Genomic DNA, 20180 nt, shown 5'->3' with positions numbered 1-20180 from the left:
ACACCAGAACCTTCTAGAAGTTCCAGAGACCAGATACAAAAGTTGAGGTGATCGCTCCTTCCAGACTGTTGCACCCCGACTCTGGAATGATCTTCCTTTATCCTTACGCATCGTTGACTGGAGTCAGGACACACACTCACGGTGAAGCGTCTTTTAGTTATTACAGCCCTCGCCTCTGGAGCGGGCTGCCGGAGGATCTCAGGGCCGCAGAGAACGTTCATAGTTTAGCTTTTAACTGATTACTATTTATTGCATTGCTTGTTTTACTTATTTATTTATTTTAATTACTGCTGTGTTACACATTTATGTTGCTTTATTTATATAATCCCATTTTATTGGATATTTTACTATCTGTATTAGCTCTTGTGATTTTACATGTTACGTATTTTAATCCTTCCAGTGTTTCCTCGGTGGAGCCCTCTGCCTCGGGACCGGTGGTCGGTGGAGGCGGCTGGGGCGCTCCTTGGGTGGTGCCCAGGTAGTGGTGGGGTTGCCACCCTCCCTCCCAGGGCGCCCTGTGTCTTGGCTGCTGCCATGGCTCTGCTGCTGTCGAGGCAGATGGCTCCCTCAATGGCGTGTCTTCATTCCCTGTCCAATCTGAGCACAGCCTAGTGTTTACTGTGGTTTTTTAATGTGTTTTGTGTACGAGTAAGGATGGGTCCCGAATTCGGTACATTTTAAGGTACCGACCGAATTCCATAGACCCGACCGAGCACCGAATCACGTCGTTTCAAACAGTGCCTCGTTTCGGCACCCGTCCTTCATAACGAGAACTTGCCACAAGAGCATCTGGCTGCAGACATCAGCTGGCGTCTTTGCCGTGACAGGAAATGACGTATCCGGAAAAACAAGTGTCATTACCTTCGCCGGAAGTCATTACCTTTGCCGGAAGTAGTTTTTTTCGGAAGTCATTACCTTTGCCGGAAGTAGTTTTTTTTTTCTTGAATACGCTTTATTGACAAAGCACAAAAGTAGTTTGAATTTGTCAAAACCATACCGTGTCGTTTTTCTCTTCGATTTGCACATATTTAAAAGAAAAATTACACAATGGGTCATTACCTTAACCAGAAGTCATTACTTTCACTGGAAGTAGTTTTTTAAAAAACAAAACTTACCGGAAAAAGCTTTATTTCGGATTTTTTTTCTCTTCAGATCTGGACTGGCAAACTTAAGTAACATTGTTACCTGCGATGCATGAAAATTGAATATTAAATCCCTTTGTCCTTCAGACAGGGAATTTTTATGACAGTAGCACATACATACACACACACACACATATATATATATATATATATATATATATATATACATACACACAAATATATATATATATATATATACATATATATGGAAAAAATGAGAACACATTAAACTAAGACGTTTCAAAATGTGCAAACAAAATAGTACTTGCTAAATATTCAGTTTTATTGTTAAGCCCAAGATGAACTTTTGACCTACACCAATTGCTAAAGTAGGACTCCCAGAAGCAGTGAAAAACATTTCAGCAACACTCCTCTCTCACCAGCAACAAAAATTAGTTATTAAATATCCATAATACTGTCCTTTTGTGTATCACAGCAGCTCATTGCAACAGAATTTAACTACTACAGCTGATAACTATTTAGCTAGTTGGTATTTATTTTGAGTGAAAGACAATAAAACCAAAGAAACACTTAATTTCACAACCATTTTATTTTGGGTACAAATGAATTTGCTGAAGCATGGCTTTCTCAGCTGCATATCGATTCATCCCCTCCCATTTTTCCAACACTTTTATTGTTACCTGAAAAACATGCAGGATTACTTCAACGTCAGCGTCTTCTTCCGCTTATCAGGGTCCAGGTCGTGGGGGCAGCATCCCAACTAGGGAGCTCCAGACCGTCCTCTCCCCGGCCACCTCCACCAGCTCCTCTGGCAGGACCCCAAGGTGTTCCCGGACCAGATTGGAGATGTAACCTCTCCAACGTGTCCTGGGTCGACCCGGGGGCCTCCTGCCAGCAGGACATGCCCGAAACACCTCCCTGGGGAGGCGTCCAGGAGGCATCCTGACCAGATGCCCAAACCACCTCAACTAGCTCCTTTCGATCCAGAGGAGCAGCGGTTCTACTCCGAGTCCCTCCCGAATGTCCGAGCTCCTCACCCTATCTCTAAGGCTGAGCCCGGCCACCCTACGGAGGAAACTCATTTTGGCCGCTTGTATCTGCGATCTCGTTCTTTCGGTCATTACCCAAAGCTCATGACCATAGGTGAGGATTGGGACGTAGATCGACGGGTAAATCGAGAGCCTGGCTTTCTGGCTCAGCTCCCTCTTCACCACGACAGATCGGTTCAGCGTCCGCATCACTGCAGACGCTGAACCGATCCGCCTGTCGATCTCCCGATCCCTCCTACCCTCACTCGTGAACAAGACCCCGAGATACTTAAACTCCTCCACTTGAGGTAGGACCTCTCCCCCGACCCGGAGTTGGCAAGCCACCCTTTTCCGGTCGAGAACCATGGATTTGGAGGTGCTGATCCTCATCCCAGCCGCTTCACACTCGGCCGCGAACCTACCCAGCAAGAGCTGAAGGTCAGAGCTGGATGAAGCTAGGAGGACCACATCATCCGCAAAAAGCAGAGACGAGATTCTCCTGCCACCAAACTCTGTTAAGGATTACTTCATACACTGTCAAATGTTTTTGAAAAGTAACTTTTATACCAATCACTGCTGAAGACTGCGTTGTACCTCTGGAACAAGGACATCAAACACCAAGTCCAGAAACTGGAACTCTCCCTTCTTTATTAGTTTATCTATTCCTGAGCATGAACCAATCCGCTCTGTCAGCTCGTCAACCTATAAAACACGTTAACATAAAAATGAACAAAACGTTCCTCTCAGCATTAGACAACGGACCCAGGTGGCCCACTGACCACGCATCGAGATAAATAAATGTGATGCAGCTTATTGCAAGTCAGTATACATTTACCTGTGCATCAGCAAAGTGGAACATCAGTGGCTTTAGTCTTTGCTTTAATTTAAGCGAGACACCTGGATTGTGCCACAGATACATGAGGCCAGACTTCACTCCACCGCTGCAAAGATCCTATACAAAATCTGAGTAGAGACAAGAGTTAAAAATAAGCAACATTACCACAGAAAACAAGGGATTGCATTATCCTATGTCCAATTTTAGAGTCTTAATTTATTATAATTAAACATTACCTTGATTTCACCATCTGAAATCACTGCCTGGGTTCCATTTTTCAAAGCCTCGATTGTCCTGTAATTTAGATAAAAATACATCTTATTAGCAAATGAAGAATACAAGCACATGTAAGGAGTTTTGTCAGTGTCACTTAAAGAAGTCCGATATTCATTTTAGATCTATATTTAAGGCCTGTAACTCCTGAATGATTTGCAGCTACATGTGCTTAAATCCGGTAATATTAACATAAACCAAACCCGATCAAAGCATTCAGTCGACAAAAATATCTATTTTTTATAAGGATAGGATTATTCTGAAACAGAACCAGAAGGAGGGCGGCATTAATTGGAGAAGCGGCTACTATTTCAAAGTTATTGTACCTGTTGCACCTGATTTGTGCAACCACAGTAGAATGACCCAGCACACCACACACAATAACTGAAAAATATTTAGAGATATTGAAAGCTAAGCTTGTCCAGAAAATACATTTTATTTCTGGGTGCACAGGACCAGTTCCAGTGTGGGCCAGATGCTGAAAAATAAATTCATAAATCTGTCTTTTTTGAAGTTTCACAAATCAGAGGAAAGTTTCACAAATCACAAACTATGTTTAATGCATTCCTACGAGCCCAGAATAATCTAAAACAGGTTTGAAGAGTGTATGTATTGTAGGTTTTGAGCTAGAGCAGAAAAAAATGGTCAGAGTAGAGAAAAATTGGGTGTATTAGCCCTTTAGCCATTTCCCGAATCAGAAGCTAACTTTAGCCTCGTATGAAAACTAGTGATTGAAACCACTTACAAATCTCTGAAAATCTACGCTTTTTAATTTAAAAAAAGGGTATTAATAACGTTTCAGTCAAGTCAGTATTAGAAATCGTGGTCTTTATATCATATCTACATTATATATAACGTTAATATTATTACTTTAACTGTTTTAACAAACAGGGAGACCAGAAAAATCAAATAGCTAAGTTAAAGTTAAGCTACAATTGCTGATAGCTTTATTTATGTAGCTTTTGTGTTAGCTAGCTTGTGAACTCCCTGCATTCGTTTTAAGACTGCGTGTTAATATTGATACAATTAGCTATGAAACACGGTGCCTTTGCAATAATTCTCTGGTAAAGCTTTAAACGCTATAGTGCCTACATTTAAGAACTAAGAACTTATCTTTCTTTCTTTATCTATCATCCTTATCCTTACCTTTCCTCAATTGAAACCCGCCGAGTATGGTTGAAACAAAAACAACGTAGCGGCCGCCAAAAAAAGACCAACTTCCTGCCGAGGTCTTTCGCTCGTCGATTTTCCGGTAAAAGTAATGACACGCTTGCTCTCGACACACCAGCTGATGTCTGCAGCCAGGTCCTACTCACTTGCCAAGACAGCTGCGCATGCGCAAGAGCGTTATGTCGTCGGTCGCTGTGAGCGAGTTGTAAACAGAGCAGCATGGTAGAAAGAACGCACGCTAAAGCTTGGGTCCACTTCACTAAATGTGATGGCGGGTAACTGATGATGAAACCAGCGACAACAATCTAAGTGAGACATCCTCATCTTAATCTGCTCCGGTAAGTAAATAAAATGTAACGTTAGCTTGATATGTTAGCTTCCGTTTCGCTAATGGTGCGTTCGCTTTCTCATCGGAACTCCGAATTTCCGACTAGAAGAACATGAACGCGCTCTAAAGTTTGGCTTCACTTTACTAAATGCGACGGGTGATTGGGTCAAGATGAAACCAGCGACAACGATCTAAGTGTGAGGCATCATCATTTTAATCTGCTCCAGCAGCTAAATAAACTGTTTAAGATAACGTTAGCTTGATGTTAGCTTCCATTGCCACCGTTGTTATCGGCTAATGGTGCGTTCGCTTTCTCCTCGGAAATTCTAACTTCCCAGTAGGAAAAATCAAATGAAAAAGGAATGAAGATACACAGTAAATTTAGTTCACAGTAAAGATGTTTGCCTCAGTTTAATTATCAGCTTATAAAACTACAAGGACGATGTTAATACAAACAGTTGTATGTTATTTATCGTGATATTTATCAATTATAGTTATGAATTGAGAAAAATATATATTTAATTATAAAAGAGAATTAAAATATTAAACACTCAAAAGTATCGAAAATTGGTACCGTTAAGTACCGGTATCGATTCAAATGTCAAAGGTACCCATCCCTATGTACGAGTGTGTGTGTGTGTGTGTGTGTGTGTGTGTGTGTGTGTGTGTGCCTGGGAATGGTTTGCGGATTGGAGGTGAAACTGTCATAATTGTTTTAAGTGTGGGAAAGAGAGAGAATGTGGGTTATATGGGTCATTTTAATCTGTTAAACACTTTGTGTTGCTTGCTTTGCATGAAAAGTGCTTTATAAATAAAGTTTGATTTGATTTGATATTGACAGTCTGGACACTTTAAAAAAACAGCTTAAGATCCTTTTATTTAAAGCTGCTTTTACCAAAATCTTTTACTATCTAATTTTTAACTCAAATTTGTGATCATCTTTCATTTGTTTTTTGGTTTTCTACAATTTTATGACTTTGTTTTTATCATTGTGATTTTATGACATTACCATGAGTTTTGTTTTGATCTCTGTGAAGCACTTTGTGATTTTCTGTCTGTGATGAGTGCCATATAAATAAATTTACTTAATTACTTACTTATCACAATCTAATCAGCTGATGAATCCAGAACACCTGCAAAGGGTTTCTGAGCCTTTAGATGTTCTCTTTTGTCTGTAATCCATTTTTTTGTTATTTTCTTACACAGTTTGTAAGAAACTGTAACGGGATAAGAAAAGAACTAGAATATAGCTTTAGATGGTCTCTCAGTCTAAGTGTAATTACTGACATAAATGAACGTTTGCACCATATTCACCTGAATGTATTTCCTTGGATGTTATGGCTCCAGACCCCACCTCTATTCCTCTTAAATTGCAAAATCACATGACAACTGCATAGTTTAAAGTTTTATTGTCTACTTTTATTGAGAAATATTTATGAAACACGCACCTTTTTGTAAATTAAACTATTACCTTGAGCCATAAAGCTGTGATCTGTCTGAAGCATTTACTGTGATGTGAGACACTAAACACACAAAAACTTTTGACAGTTCAAAACTTCCTTGTCTTACTTCATCTCTTTGACAATGAACACAAGACTCGTCGTAGGAATTTTTATGTGTTTTTGTTACACCGGGAAGGCAAGTGTAGCAATTGGGATTGTTTTTATGCGTAGCTCCAGTCAAAGTACCAGTTTAGCAAGGCCGAACTTACAGGAAGTCTGATGAAAATCAGTGCATACTGTGGATGATGAGATGTCAGGTTCAGTTTGGAACAACAGGCTTCAGGAATCTACGAAAGCAGGACTGAAACCTAAAAATAGTTCATAAACGATTTCTCTACCAGAAACGATGAAAGCAGAAGAAAATCAGGTAAAACTGAAAGCATAAAATAATGATAATAATAATTGGGAAAAATGGGGAAAAACAAATGAGCAGCAAATAAAGTAAGGAACAGGTGACATCACAGCATTTTATCTACACTGGTTTAATGCAAACATTTTATTTTTGCTGGTTTTGGTCGAAGGGTCCGGCAGCACCAGCCGAGCTTCCGTCAGCGCGTCTCAGGGCGGCTTTGGCACTGCATGACTGTCTTGTAAAGCGCCTTGGGTGGCTGTAGAGCACTAGAAGGCCCTGTTCAAACACAGGCCATTTCCCATCTCTGAGCGTTCAGGACCCTCATGTCAGAGCTCACATCTGTCACGTCTGAAAACGGCAGGATTCTTTTAACTTTCAATGTGACGAACCTCGTTTTACGAGAAGCACTGAACAGGACAACAGTTGTAAAATATGTCAAATTAGTCAAACCCCTGAGCTCTTACTTAGATGATCTGTGTTAATGTACATTGTCATCTGTGTCCATAGAAATCCACCTTGTGGTGAGCGGAGGCTCTACTCCATGAAGCAGGTGGTTCTTTCTTTGACCTTTGGGGCGTTTCTCTGCTGGTTACCACTTGAACTGATGTGGCTCCCGTGGAACTAACAGATCTACGTCTAGTTTGTTCTGCTCCTTAATATTGCGGACTGTCCTGTAGCCGAGCAGCGACATGGCCTCTTTACATGCTTTCTGAACACGCTTGACCTTGAAGTGAGGCAGCATGGTGCGCCACGCCTCAGAGACCTGGGTAGCGTTTCTAGACACAACTTGAAAAGCCTCCTTCACCGTCCCTTTTCCTTTTCCATGGGTCTTCTGGTAGATCCAGTCACTCATCTCTGGAGTCATCTTCAAACCAACAAAGTCATAAATGTCCCTGACCTCCTTCAGCGGGTTGCGTGCCACGTCTTCATAGCGAACCAGTCTGTAGCGGCCTTTTAGGAATGGAGGTGGTTTCAGGATGGCCGTCTCATAAATACGAACGTGGCTCCGGCAGATCTCCTGCATCACTTTGAACTGAACTTCAAATTTAGTCATGTTTTGTTGTTCCAGGGCTGTTGCCGTATCTTTCTCTAAGGACTTAGCTGACTCCGCTCTTGACCGCATCACGGCCCGCGGGTCCCGCACCAGATGAACGATGCGGAGATCCAGGTTGGGGTCTTGCAGAAGAGGATAAAGGGACTCCAGCTCAAACAGTCGGGTTTCTTTTAACACCACGTGACTGTATGTGCTGCAGGCCTGCTCCGCCCTCTGCAGACCTCGAGCGTCACATTTCTGACGACACTGAGTTTCATTGGTTGCTGTGATGTTGCAGGCGGGCGGCGAGCACAGAGCACGACTCTCATACCACATAAACAAGGAGGAAACACGGTGGTCTTCTGGGAGATAGGCATCCATCACTGAGAAGTCACACTGGTAGAGACTCCGGAGACAATCCCTCACAGCCATCCGGAGGAGCCGGGCTCCAGATTTCTGCACTCTGGTCCACACGTGCCAACCGGGCTCCATCAGATAGAAAACCGACGCGTGCTGACTGAAAACCTGGCCCAGGAAAGAGGAACCTGATCGCCACGACGACAGCAACAAGACGTGAACTTTTCTTTGAGGGAGGGGAGTGTTGTGAGGACTTTGATGAAGGTACCAGCTGTAGGACATGATAACTGTCCCCCCCAGCAGTAAAACTAGCATCAGCATGGTGTTGAGGTTAGCCCTGTAGCAAAAATTCATGGCTGTGGAAAGAAAAACAAAAAGTTAACATTAAGGTGAAATTTTAACGAGTTTGATCTAAATGCATGTTTATTCACCTCTTCTTGGTTATCCACCTAAAAGGTGGCTTTCCTTTGAGTTGTTCACTGATGTTTGCTAACATCTACTTGATTTTATTTCTTTGATCATAAACTTGAAAGCTCCAAACAAACAACAGTTTCAAAAGCAAGCTAGTGTCGCAGCAGGTTTTTTATCTCATGCAGCAAGTCTCTTTAAACAAAAGCATCGTTCTTTACGGTTTGATCTTATCTCGTCTTTGGAATGAAGACTGGAATAAAATGGTTGGCAACGAAGCTTTTAGAACATGCAGGCGTGAGAACGAAACGTTCCATCCTGTGGAAAAACGAACAACAGCTGAGGTCGCTGATCTCAGAGTTTAGAACATCGCTAGTGACTTGAGCTCCAGATTTCCTGGCAGAACTGAAGAAAACTATCAGCTGTTTCAGTCACACGGGTCAGAACCAAACAGGGTGAAGCTGCTTTCAGCTGTGCTGCTCATAGTTAGCTTCCTTGTGACCAAATCTGACCCAACTTTAGCAACTTTTACATAAAAAGGGATAACTTTAATGTATTCACCTGCCTCTAAGTAGTTGTTTTTTACGCTGCACCTTCTGCGCTGTAACTGCTCAGTCTTCCTTTTTGTCTTCTCTCTTTTAAAACAGAGTTTTGGTTTGCTTTTAGCAGCTCCTAGAGTCCATGAGTAAACGTGAAAGTGAAACTCTCCTCCTCACTGTGCGTTTGTCTTTCTAACACCTTAATGTAACAGCTGAATGTCTCCTCATCCTTCATTAGTTTCTACAGGAGCGGTTCCTCACTTAATCAGACGAATCAGGAAAGGTGCTGGAAGCAGCGCTGACATGTCTGCTCCACTTCACTAACAGGGACAGGACCGCAACTCTGAAGTTGCAAATGCGGTATTCTGGCCAAAGAGGGCGGTGGGGGGTGTGAGTGACATTTCATTAACCCTGTCAAGGGTCGTTTTAGCACAAACTGGCTCAAGAAATGTATTCATGAAAAGGTTGCATGGTCGCCTTTTCAATGAAACTTTATTTGTGTATTTTAAATGTCATTCATGTTATGTCTAGTATGTTTTTCTTGCTCCTGAAAGCATTTGTCTGTGTGTATAAAATGTTTGTACACAAAGCAGTCTTGCCTGGAGTTCAGGTTAAAGGAAAACTACATTAATCTGCAGCAAAACCAAAACTCATAAAAAATCTGACCCTTTCAGAAAAACAACCTGCTGTTGAAATTATAGAAAAACTTTTATTATATGTTCGAATTTTTGCACTTATTATGTTTTGTAATAAACTCTGTCAGTATGAAATTGTTCATTTCAGAAACTCGGTGTCCAAAGTGTGGCCTGTGTGTTTTTTTGTAGCCCTCTGAGAGGTTTCATGTTTCCCTCAACTGCAGTTATAAATGTGAGGCCAAACAAAAAAAAGCAGGTAAAGTCTTCTGTAAAGGAAAAAAACAAACAAACAAATATACATAATATTTGTGTTTTGTTAACTTTTAATTGGGACAAAAGTCATTTTTTAAATACTGGGAATCCGCCACTAATGACTAATCAACAAAGGAAAAACTGATCAAACGTCACTTTTAAATGACCAAATTATCCATTTAGTTTAGCTACAAGGATTGTAGGAGCCTTTTATTTTGTGGGTTGGGCTTTCATCAGTGGTGGTGGTGGTGTCGGGTGCGTCACATGTGATGTAAGTGGGTCCTCAGGTGTTTCGAGAGAGCCGATTACGCATGGGTGGTGGGATGAGCATACGGTTTTTACCGCTCGCGACACCATGGCACGATATACTTCTTTTTTGTGACGATCAACTGGGAGCACTACTATCCTTGGAACCGCATCATGTGAAAGGCCAGCTAATGCTCGTAAAAGAAAATAAACAAGGCTAACGCACAGACAAAAAGAGGTTTGATTTATGAATAGAAGCGCGTCAGAAGCCGCCTCCGCCCTCACCCGGCTGGCTGACAACAGGAAGTGTCAGCACAAGGATCATTTTCTAAATTTACTAAAAATCAGACGTGTTAGCACCGTTTGTAAAATCCATCTACGTAACAGAGCAACCATACTGTTCATGTTGCTGCTAACGAACTGAAATGTATTTTCAAGACCAAAAAACAAGAAAGCAATCAACCAATCAAATCTAGGGGATTTAATTGATTTATATTATTCAAGCAAATTCACAAAACCCTTTTATATTTCTCCTGAAACTACAAAAGAAAAAAAAATCAAAGGCCAGACGATATTAGCTCCAGGCTCCTGAGGTGGTGCTCAGACCAGCTCTGTGGCATCAAGGGACATGTTCAGCATGAGGCTGAAGCTGGGAAAGTACCACAGCTGTGGAAGACCTCCGGTGCCAAGGTTTCACACCCAAAAGTTCTCAGCAGCTACAGGCTGGAAGCGCTGACCTCACATCTGACAAAAACCTCCAAGAGGCTAGTTCTCAACCACCTTCACCCCCTGCTGAGGTCTCCATCGGATCTGCTGCACTTAGCCTACAAGCTTGTCATCAAGGTAGAAGGTGTCTTCATCTACCTCTTACATACACCTGTGACTCACCTGGAGGCACCTGGAAGCACTGCTAGGATCACGTTTTTGGATTTCTCCAGTAACTTAACTACCTCACAGAATGTTATCTCAGTTTGTTATCTCAGGGTTGCGTCTCTGACAGGCTTCTCTGCAGTACAAGGGGCACCACAGGGAACTCTGCTGGCACCATCTTCTTCTTCCTCTACACTTTGGCCTCATCACTGATGAGGATGACTCAGAGTACAAACAGGGGACACAGAGTTTGTGGACTGGTGTCAGCAGAACCACTGCCTGATAAACACCAGAAACACCAAGGAGCTGGTGGTGGAGACACCGGTTCCTCTGTTTTGGTATCGGTGGAAAGAGGTGGAACGAGCAAGGTTGATATACCGGTGCACCATTTCCCTGACCTCAAAATTTCCCACATCACAGCTGAGCTTCAGGAGTCTTGTTTGCTGATATTTGGACATCTCTCCCCGGACTGGACAACAGCAACGCAACTCTACCACTGACTTGCAACATGGATGTTTTATCTCCACAAGTAACACAAGCCTGGAGGAGTTCTGCTGCATGGTGGTGTTGCTAACGCTAACGGTTATGGCCTCTGCTGATTCCGTTATGTCCCTTGTGCTAATTGATTCAAGCATGTGCACATGCAGTCATTCACGGTCCCCAAAAGGTGTTTCATGGACCCCAAAAGGATCGCTCACAGACTCTCGGGGGATCCTAGAACCCCAGCTTGAGGACCAATAACCTTAATGTTTCACAACAAGAAGAGAGCCAGATTCTATATAGAATGTGTAAAACAACTCCTTAACAGAATGGAGCATTCAGTCTGCTGCACTAGGCAGCCCGGCTCTGGCTTCTCTACCTGGAAGGAGGATCTTAAAATCTATTCTGAATTTCACAGGTAGCCAATGTAGGGAAGCTAAGACAGGAGAGATATGATCTCTCGTTTTAATTCTCATCAGAACTCTAGCTGCAGTATTTTGGACAAGCTGAAGACTTTTAACTACATTCTGTGGACTTCCTGAGAGTAATGGATTACAGTAATCCAGTCTTGATGTAATAAATGCATGAACTAGTTTTTCAGCATCACTCCTGGAAAGGATGCTTCTAATCTTAGCAATATTCCGAAGGTGGAAGAAGGAAATCCTACAAACCTGTTTAACCTGGGATATGTCCTGGTCAAAGATAACACCAAGGCTCCTTACTTTGTTCTCGGGGATGAATTTAATGCTGTTCAGGTCAGGTGATTGACTAAGCATTTTCCTTTTCTGAATATTGTGATCAACTGTGTCAAAGGCAGCACTGAGATCTAACAAGACTAGACCAGACACAAGATTCTTATCTAAACCCATGAAAATATCATTTGTAACTCTCACTAATGCAGTTTCAGTGCTGTGATACTCTCTAAAACCAGACTGAAATTCCTCAGACAGATCATTAGTGTTTAGATGCTCACATACTTGATAGGCCACTGTTTTCTCCAGGACTTTGGATAAAAATGGAAGGCTAGATATTGGTCATCATTACGTATCCATTTAGAAAGAAAGAAAGAAAGAAAGAGAAAGAAAGAAAGAAAGAAAGAAAGAAAGAAAGAAAGAAAGAAAGAAAGAAAGAAAGAAAGAAAGAAAGAAAGAAAGAAAGAAAGAAAGAAAGAAAGAAAGAAAGAAAGAAAGAAAGAAAGAAAGAAAGAAAGCAGCACCTCTTGGGATAAAAGTCACAAAGCAGTTCACAAAAACAAAAACAAAAAAATAAATAAAAATAAAAAATATTTCAAAAAATGACTAAAAATGTGTTTAAAATGAGAAAATAAACGACAGTTGTGATTTTAAAATGTAAGGAAAGGGAAAGAGCAAATGAATAGGAAAGAAGAAAATCTGTGGATCCCGACCTCTGGTCTTGTTTAGACACCATCTAACCAAATTTTATTCATAAAATTTTAAAATGTTGCCATGTCTGTACTTTTTTTCCCCCCCGAGTCTTTTTTATACAGTTGTAAAAAATATTATTTTATTAAACTGTTTTAGACATTAGTTACAAATCTAATCTAAACTGCTATAGCAGCAGATTGTCCAGTAAGAACATATTTTGGGATACAGTGATGAAATTTAACACATGGTCAGCTCGGTCAACTTCAGACGCTTGTATTAATAATATTATTGTTGATAATCATGATAATAATAATAATTATTATTATTAATAATAATAATAATAATATACCTTTTAGCTGTGGATCCTCCTGCAGCAGTCTGTGGACAGGTCTCAAGTACCACCTTCACCCTAAAGGCATACTAGATAACCACAAAAAGTCAGGATTTCAGTGACGATGACAAAAATGCTGAATGTCTGGATTAGTGACGAACGGAACATGGGAGCAGTTTCTGATTGGCCCTGGTTCGAAGTGGGTGGGTACAAAGAGAGACGGAGAGCTGATTACACAATCAGGATCAGTTCATTTTAGTCAGAAAGGTCAAAAGCAAAAATTAAGTTAACAAAATAAGAATAATAAACTGCAGCTGTTTGCCATGTTACTTCTTTTTAGGCATTTATTCAGAAAGTAAATCTGTCATTTATAATATTTGTATAATTATGTATAACAATTGTGGCTCATTGGGGATATTTAATCTTTCTAAAATGAAATTTAAACCAAGTCGTTCTGAAGCATCACTAAATAAAACAAACCAGCTGAGGTAAAGATCTAAAACATGCAGGAGATGTGCTGGAAGCAGACTGCAGCTCCGTCATGTCAGCTCCACTTCGCTCCACAGCTCACCCCACCAGCAGGAACCAGATCAGCAACTCTGAAGTTGCAAGTGCGGTATTCTGGCCACAGGGGCGGTGGGGTCTGAGTGACATTTCATTTCCCTGTAAAGGGCATTTAGGGCACACTGGCTTAAGAAAATTATTTTAAAATATGAAAAAGTTGCATCTCTTTCATTGAAGCACTCCTGCATGAAAAAATAAAAAAAATAAAACCAGAATTCCCCTTCTTTTAATGCATTAGCACTAGCTCAACCCGTGTGCCCCAAAATCTTCCAGAAGCTAAACGTTTCTCACATTTTTCTGTGTTTTTTCTTTCTTTATAAAATAACTGATACCTGCAACAGTTGGGCTCCCAAATTAAATAAACCTAACAGTTGTTAACACGGACACAAACAACAAGTAGATTTTTAAAGTCGTCTTCTGGTCAGAATGTGGGTGACATGTTCTACTCGAATATAATTGTAAATGGCCTGTATTCACATAGGACCCCCTTTAGTTCTACAACCCCCCAAGGTGCTTTACAATCCAAGCACACATCCTAACCTTACAAGTCCTTTTGTCTTGCAGTTTTTTTTAACTACAGAAGACAAAAATTAAACCAGTATGGCTAATTTAATCAGTGATCGGTTCATCATCCATCCATCCATCCATCCATTTTCATCCGCTTATCCGGAGTCGGGTGGCGGGGGCAGTAGCCTAAGGCGAGAGGCCCAGACTTCCCTCTGCCCAGCCACTTGGGCCAGCTCCTCCTCCACCGTGTCCTGGGTCTACCTTTAGGTCTCCTCCCGGTTGGGCATGCCCGGAAAACCTCACCAGGGAGGCGTCCAGGAGGCATCCTAACCAGATGCTCGAGCCTCCTCAAATGGCTCCTCTCCATGTGGAGGAGCAGCGGGTCTACTCCGAGCCCCTCCCGAATGACCGAGCTTCTCACCCTATCTCTAAGGGAGAGCCCAGCTGCCACCCAGCGGAGAAAACTCATTTCGGCCGCTTGTATCCGCGATCTCGTTCTTTCGGTCTCTACCCAAAGCTCGTGACCATAGGTGAGGGTAGGAACGTAGATCGACCGGTAAATCGAGAGCTTCGCCTTCTGACTCAGCTCTCTCTTCACCACGACAGACCGGTACAACGCCCGCATCACTGCAGATGCAGCACCAATCCGCCTATCGATCTCACGCTCCAGTTTTGCCTCACTCGTTAACAAGACCCCGAGATACTCAAGTATCAGGTCAGCAGCACACCGTCCCCGCTATAGATAGTGATGGTAGCACACTGCTTTCCCCCTGAGGCGCCAGATGGTGGACCAGAATTTCCTCAAAGCCGTATGGAACTCCTCCCACGCACGTGTTTTTGCCTTTGCGACCACCCGAGCAGCGTTCCGCTTGGACCGCCGGTACCCGTCTGCTGCCTCTGGAGCCCACAGGCCAAAAAGACCTGATGGGACTTTTTCTTCAGCATCCCTAACCGCCGGCGTCCACCAGCGGGTTCGGGGGTTGCCACCACGACAGGCACCGACGATCCTGCAACCACAGCTCCGGTCGGCGGCCTCAACAATGGAGGCACGGAACAGGGTCCATTCAGACTCAATGTCCCCCGCCTCCCCCGGAACATTTTGGAAGTTCTGTCGGAGGTGGGAATTGAAGCTCCTTCTGACAGGAGACTCTGCCAGACTTTCCCAGCAGACCCTCGCGATACGTTTGGGCCTGCCTGGTCTGACCGGCGTCCTCCCCCACCATCATTGGATCATCGTGCAGGTCAGAAAATTAGATCAGAGATTAGAGTCCCGCCTCTTTTTTACTGGCAGTTAAAGTGTTCTGTACTTGAATGGAGTGTTACTAGAAATGATGCAACGTGAGCCATATTTCCTGTCTGCAAGTTCAGTAGTTTACAAAATCTTAACAACGAACACGGGCCTGGTTATTTTTAAAGCTGTTACATAAAGCTGTGTGATGTCACGAAGCTCAGGCGTGACCTCATGAATGTGGGATTAAAGGGAAATATAACAAAATACAAATTCAACCAAATCAAAAAACACTCCACAGTGAAATTCAAGACAAGAAGAAACTTTTCTGCTCATAAAAGCAGTTTATTAATATTAATTTGAACCTAAAATGCTGAAGATTTTGCAACAATGAAAAAAAGTCTGCTTGTTTCTGGTTAAACAGCAGAAAGACCACAGAGCATTAAACAAAATCAATAAAATGAAACCAGAGAATTGAATAAAGCTGATCAGAAACGAGGCAAATGGGGAAAATAAAAAAGGAAAAAGCTACAATTTCACTAGTTTAAAACTAGAACGATACCTTACAACAACAAGGAAATGCAGAAATGTTCTGCGGAAATAATGTGTGAACACGTTAGACAACCCATGAGGTGTGTGGACAGATCTGATCAGAGACAACACCTCATCTGCCCCGTGTTTGTGTCCTCAGCTGAGGGTTTAACTGGGAGGCAAAACATCAACACATTCATTGTCAATAATGTAGAAATTTTTTAGTATTCATAACGGGGTTTAGATCCAATCAGCGCATGATTCAGTGAACGTTTTTGAACTAGTTAAAGTGCCTGAAGGTGCACACGTGGGTTCTTTGGTGTCTTCTTTTGGTAACTTTGGGGCATGTTTAGGATTAGTGTCAGTAGTTTGTGACTAACTGTCACGATCTGCCCCTGCCCGCCTGACTGTTCCTCTCCTGCCGTGATTGCCCTTATTGTTCTCACCTGTCCCTCGTTTACCTGCCCATGTTTCCCTAATTAGCCCTCTGTATTTAAACCACCTGTTTTGCCCCTGTCCTTTGTCAGTTCATTGTTGCTGTTTGCTGGTGTTTCCTGTTCATCCTATTCTGCCATTAAACCATTTTTACTTTTACTGAAGCCTGCATTTTTCCTCCTGCTCAGCTCATCCACACATGGTCCATCATCTCCACCTCCTACACCGTGACACTAACTGAATGACTGTATACGTCTCCCTGAAGCAAATATTTCAAATCTCTAAAATAACAATTATTATTATTATATCTAAATAAGTTCATGATAGATCCTTAATTACTTTAGCTAAACATTCAGACAGAAGGTGTAACTGAAACCAAACCTGATGCTCCAAGGAGCTTCTTGTTCCGACATTAGTGGTGTCATTTTTATAAAGCTGAGCATCTTCTAAAAAGACCCCCCCCACACACACACACACACACACACACACAAAAACACACAAACAAACACATAATAAACAGCACTTCAACAACATCAACTTATCAGCTGTATTCTTTTTCCATGTTTCTGTCAGTCGGTGAAACTCAGACTCGTGACGGACCGAAGCTCATCTGTGAAGTAATCCAGCAGCAGCCTGGACGGCCTTCATGCTGATGCTGAGTTTAAACGGTTCCAGTGGATCTAGCAGATCTACGTCAAGTGCTGTCTGTTCTTCTTCACTGCCGACTGTCCTGTAGCCGAGCAGCATCGCGGCCTCTCTACAGACTTCCTGAATGAGGCTGACTTTGCTGTGAGGCAGCGTGGTGCGCCAGGCCTCAGACACCTGGGCGGCGTTTCTAGAAACAATTTGAAAAGCCTCCTTCCTGCTGCCTTTCCCTTCTCCATGAGTCACCTTGTAGATCCACCTGACCATCTCCCCGCTCAAATCCAAACCAACAAACTCATAAATACCACGGATCTCCTTCAGCGGACTGCGAACAACGTCTTCATAGCGAACCAGTTTGCAGCGGCCTTTCAGGAAGAGTGGAGGCTCCAGGACATCCCTTTTATTAATGAGGACATGACTACTGCAGATCTCCTGCATCTCTTTGTACTGAAGTTCAGCTGCTCCAGGACTACAGCGCTGTCCAGGGACGAAATTTTGATTTCAGAAGTGGGGGGGACACAGCAGGCTTGTGCGGATTTGGGGTGGGGGGTTTTATGTAAAGACCCCTTGACACGTCACGTGCCCAACTCAATAATTTTTCCATCCTCAATATATATATATATATATCAAAGTTTAAAAATGTACAACTCTATTATTATTTTTATTTATTATCATTATTGAAGAGCAGTTTTGGCTGTTGACAATGGATAGGCCATTGTATTTATTGTTTTGGGTCTTTTTTTATTGTTTTTGGTGCAACATTTTCTAACAGGGAGTGAGATTACATTTTTATTTAATTTTTGTTTGTTATTTTTATTCATTTAGAAGTTCTGGTTCTGGATATTTCAATGTTAAATGAAGGTTTATTTGTTGCATTTTAAAGGGTGTACTTGCATTATTATGATATATTAACATTATATTAGTGGTTATTTTGGTCTAGATAATGTTGACAATGATATCGTTTATCATCAACAATTTGTTGGACAAAATATCGTCCAGCAAAATGTGTTACATTCCCAGGCCTAGTCAAAAGTATAAAAATTATTTATACATAAACGGTCCTCCTGAGATCTGGCCGTTTGTTCATTTGCTGTGTTAGAGGACATGCTGAACTAATGTTTTACACATGATCATCACCCTAACATTTGAGTGTATAAAAACATATTAAATATGTTTTTCCCTTAAAAGTGTTTAAACAGTTGTTGCATTTCAACACACAAAAAATAAATGGAAAAAATAAGATAAATCTAATGAAAAGTGTACATCTTTGACATTAAGCTTAAAAAAATCTGTTGACGATGATGATACTGTTCATTTTTCAGAGCTTTTTAATGTCAACATATACATTGCAATAGATAAGTTTACAATAAAGTTAAATGATAAAATTTTGAAGTTACACTTCTACTACTACTACTACTAGTAATAATAATTATGATGATAATAGTAATAATAAAAAAAATAATTATAATAATACGAATAAATTGTGTCTGAGGAGTCAGTTATGTGGAGGAGATGAGTTTGTAAAAGTTAGTTTTGAGTATGTTTGTGAAGGAGGAGGTGAGTCTGAGCTTAATGCAGGGGTGTCACATGTTCCAACTTACGTTTAGACTTTGAAAGAAGTCTCTTATATCCACTTTTCGTTTTCTTGACATGCTGCCTCCTGGCTGTGTCTAACTACCAAAGACTCACAAATGAACACTTATTCAAATGTTATGTAATGGAAGCTGAGCTGAGCTCTGATATCACACAGCGTCTAGTTGACGATGTGACTCAGTACCGGTGTTCCCTAGCGGCTACAAACTAGCAAAACAACGTGAGCACGTTCTGACTGTTTACAACTTGAGTGACAGCAGCAACAGCCAATAATACGTTAGCAAGTATCAGCAGAGCCAATAGATTAGCTTTTGGGCGGGTCTAATAGGAAACCGGTTTCCGTTTCGGTCCTAGTGCTCAACCAAATCCATTTAATGGAGCGTAACATTGTTTTTGGACGGAAAAAAGTGCAGGGGACCAAAACTGCCTTTTGAAAAAGTGGGGGGGACATGTCCCACCCGTCCCCCCCCAAAATTACGTCCCAGGCGCTGTCTCTGCGAGGTAAAAAGACAGACGCCTCTCGAGATCTCAGAACAGCCCGTGGGCAACCAGATGGATGATGTGGAGATCCAGGGTAGGGTCTAGCAAAAGAGGAAGAAGAGATTCCAGCTCAGATATCCGTGTTTCTTTCATCACCACATGACTGTGTGAGCTGCAGGCCTGCTCTGCCTTCTGCAGACCTGCAGCTCCACATTTCTGAAGGCACCGAATCTCATTGGTTGCTGTGATGGAGCAGACCGGATGTGAGCACAGAGCTCGACTTTCTGTCCACATGAATAAAGAGGAAAGACGATGGTTCTCTGGGAGATACGCATCCATCACTGAGAAGTCTCACTGGTAAAGACTCTGGAGGCAATCCCTCACAGCCATCCGGAGGAAGTTTCTTCTAGGCTTCTGCGGCCCAGTCCACACGTGCCAAGCGGGCTCCATCAGGTAGAAAACAGACCGGTGCTGGCTGAAACCTGACCCAGGAAGGACGAACCTGATCGCCATGACGACAGCAACAGGACATGAACTTTTCCCCCAGTTGGGGCAGAGTCACAGGAACGTAGCTGAAGGCACCAGCTGGAGAACAGGAGCACCGCTCCCCCGTGCAGAACCAGCAAGAAAAGCAGCTTTTTAAAGGAATGTCTGAAGTAGCACCTCATGGCTGTGTATTAGTGTCAGCTCCAAGCGTTGGAGAAAACGTATTCCTGTTTTGTCTGCGGGGGAAAAAAAGACAGAAATGATACTGCAGGAGAAGCAAAAACAAAACCAGGCTTTGCCTCAATGATTATTATTATTGCTGTTGTTTATTTTGCTTTTTTATTCTGTTAGAAATACACAATTATTTGTAATTCTCAAAGAAAGATTGGAGAACTGAAATTGATGAATTTTTATTTGCACCAAAACTGAATCACACACATATTAGGTGATGACTAAGTTTTACTCAAACATTTCCTATTTCCCAAAAAATAAAAAATAAATAAATAAAAATAAAAGTTTTATGTTCACATCTTTTATCGACGTGTGTAGGGGCTGGATTTTTTAAAACTACTTACAACGTGTAG

The 20180-nt window shown here is 42.0% G+C and overlaps 1 protein-coding gene and 1 pseudogene across 1 annotated transcript; both read right to left on the bottom strand.

Annotated features, from left to right (window-relative positions):
- Positions 1 to 6545: 6545 nt before the first annotated feature.
- LOC107389282 (carbohydrate sulfotransferase 5) lies at positions 6546 to 13214 on the bottom strand. The gene is made up of 2 exons (XM_015965346.3): positions 13146 to 13214; positions 6546 to 8337 (listed from the first exon to the last, which is right to left on the bottom strand). Exon 2 carries the CDS (start codon positions 8333 to 8335, stop codon positions 7181 to 7183), a length of 1155 nt encoding a protein of 384 aa, XP_015820832.3. The 5' UTR covers positions 8336 to 8337; positions 13146 to 13214; the 3' UTR covers positions 6546 to 7180.
- A 3784-nt stretch (positions 13215 to 16998) lies between these two features.
- LOC107388542 (carbohydrate sulfotransferase 6-like) lies at positions 16999 to 19950 on the bottom strand (annotated as a pseudogene).
- Between the last annotated feature and the right edge of the window lie 230 nt (positions 19951 to 20180).

The sequence above is a fragment of the Nothobranchius furzeri genome, chromosome 4 (genome assembly GCF_043380555.1).
Source record: "Nothobranchius furzeri strain GRZ-AD chromosome 4, NfurGRZ-RIMD1, whole genome shotgun sequence".
Taxonomy (NCBI): Eukaryota; Metazoa; Chordata; class Actinopteri; order Cyprinodontiformes; family Nothobranchiidae; genus Nothobranchius; species Nothobranchius furzeri.
The sequence above is the reverse complement of the archived record's forward strand: the minus strand, read 5'-3'. Positions and strand labels throughout refer to the sequence as shown.

Coding starts and splice junctions, on each gene's coding strand:
- LOC107389282 (XM_015965346.3), bottom strand. CDS start 8,335: ATGAATTTTTGCTACAGGGCTAACCTCAACACCATGCTGATGCTAGTT.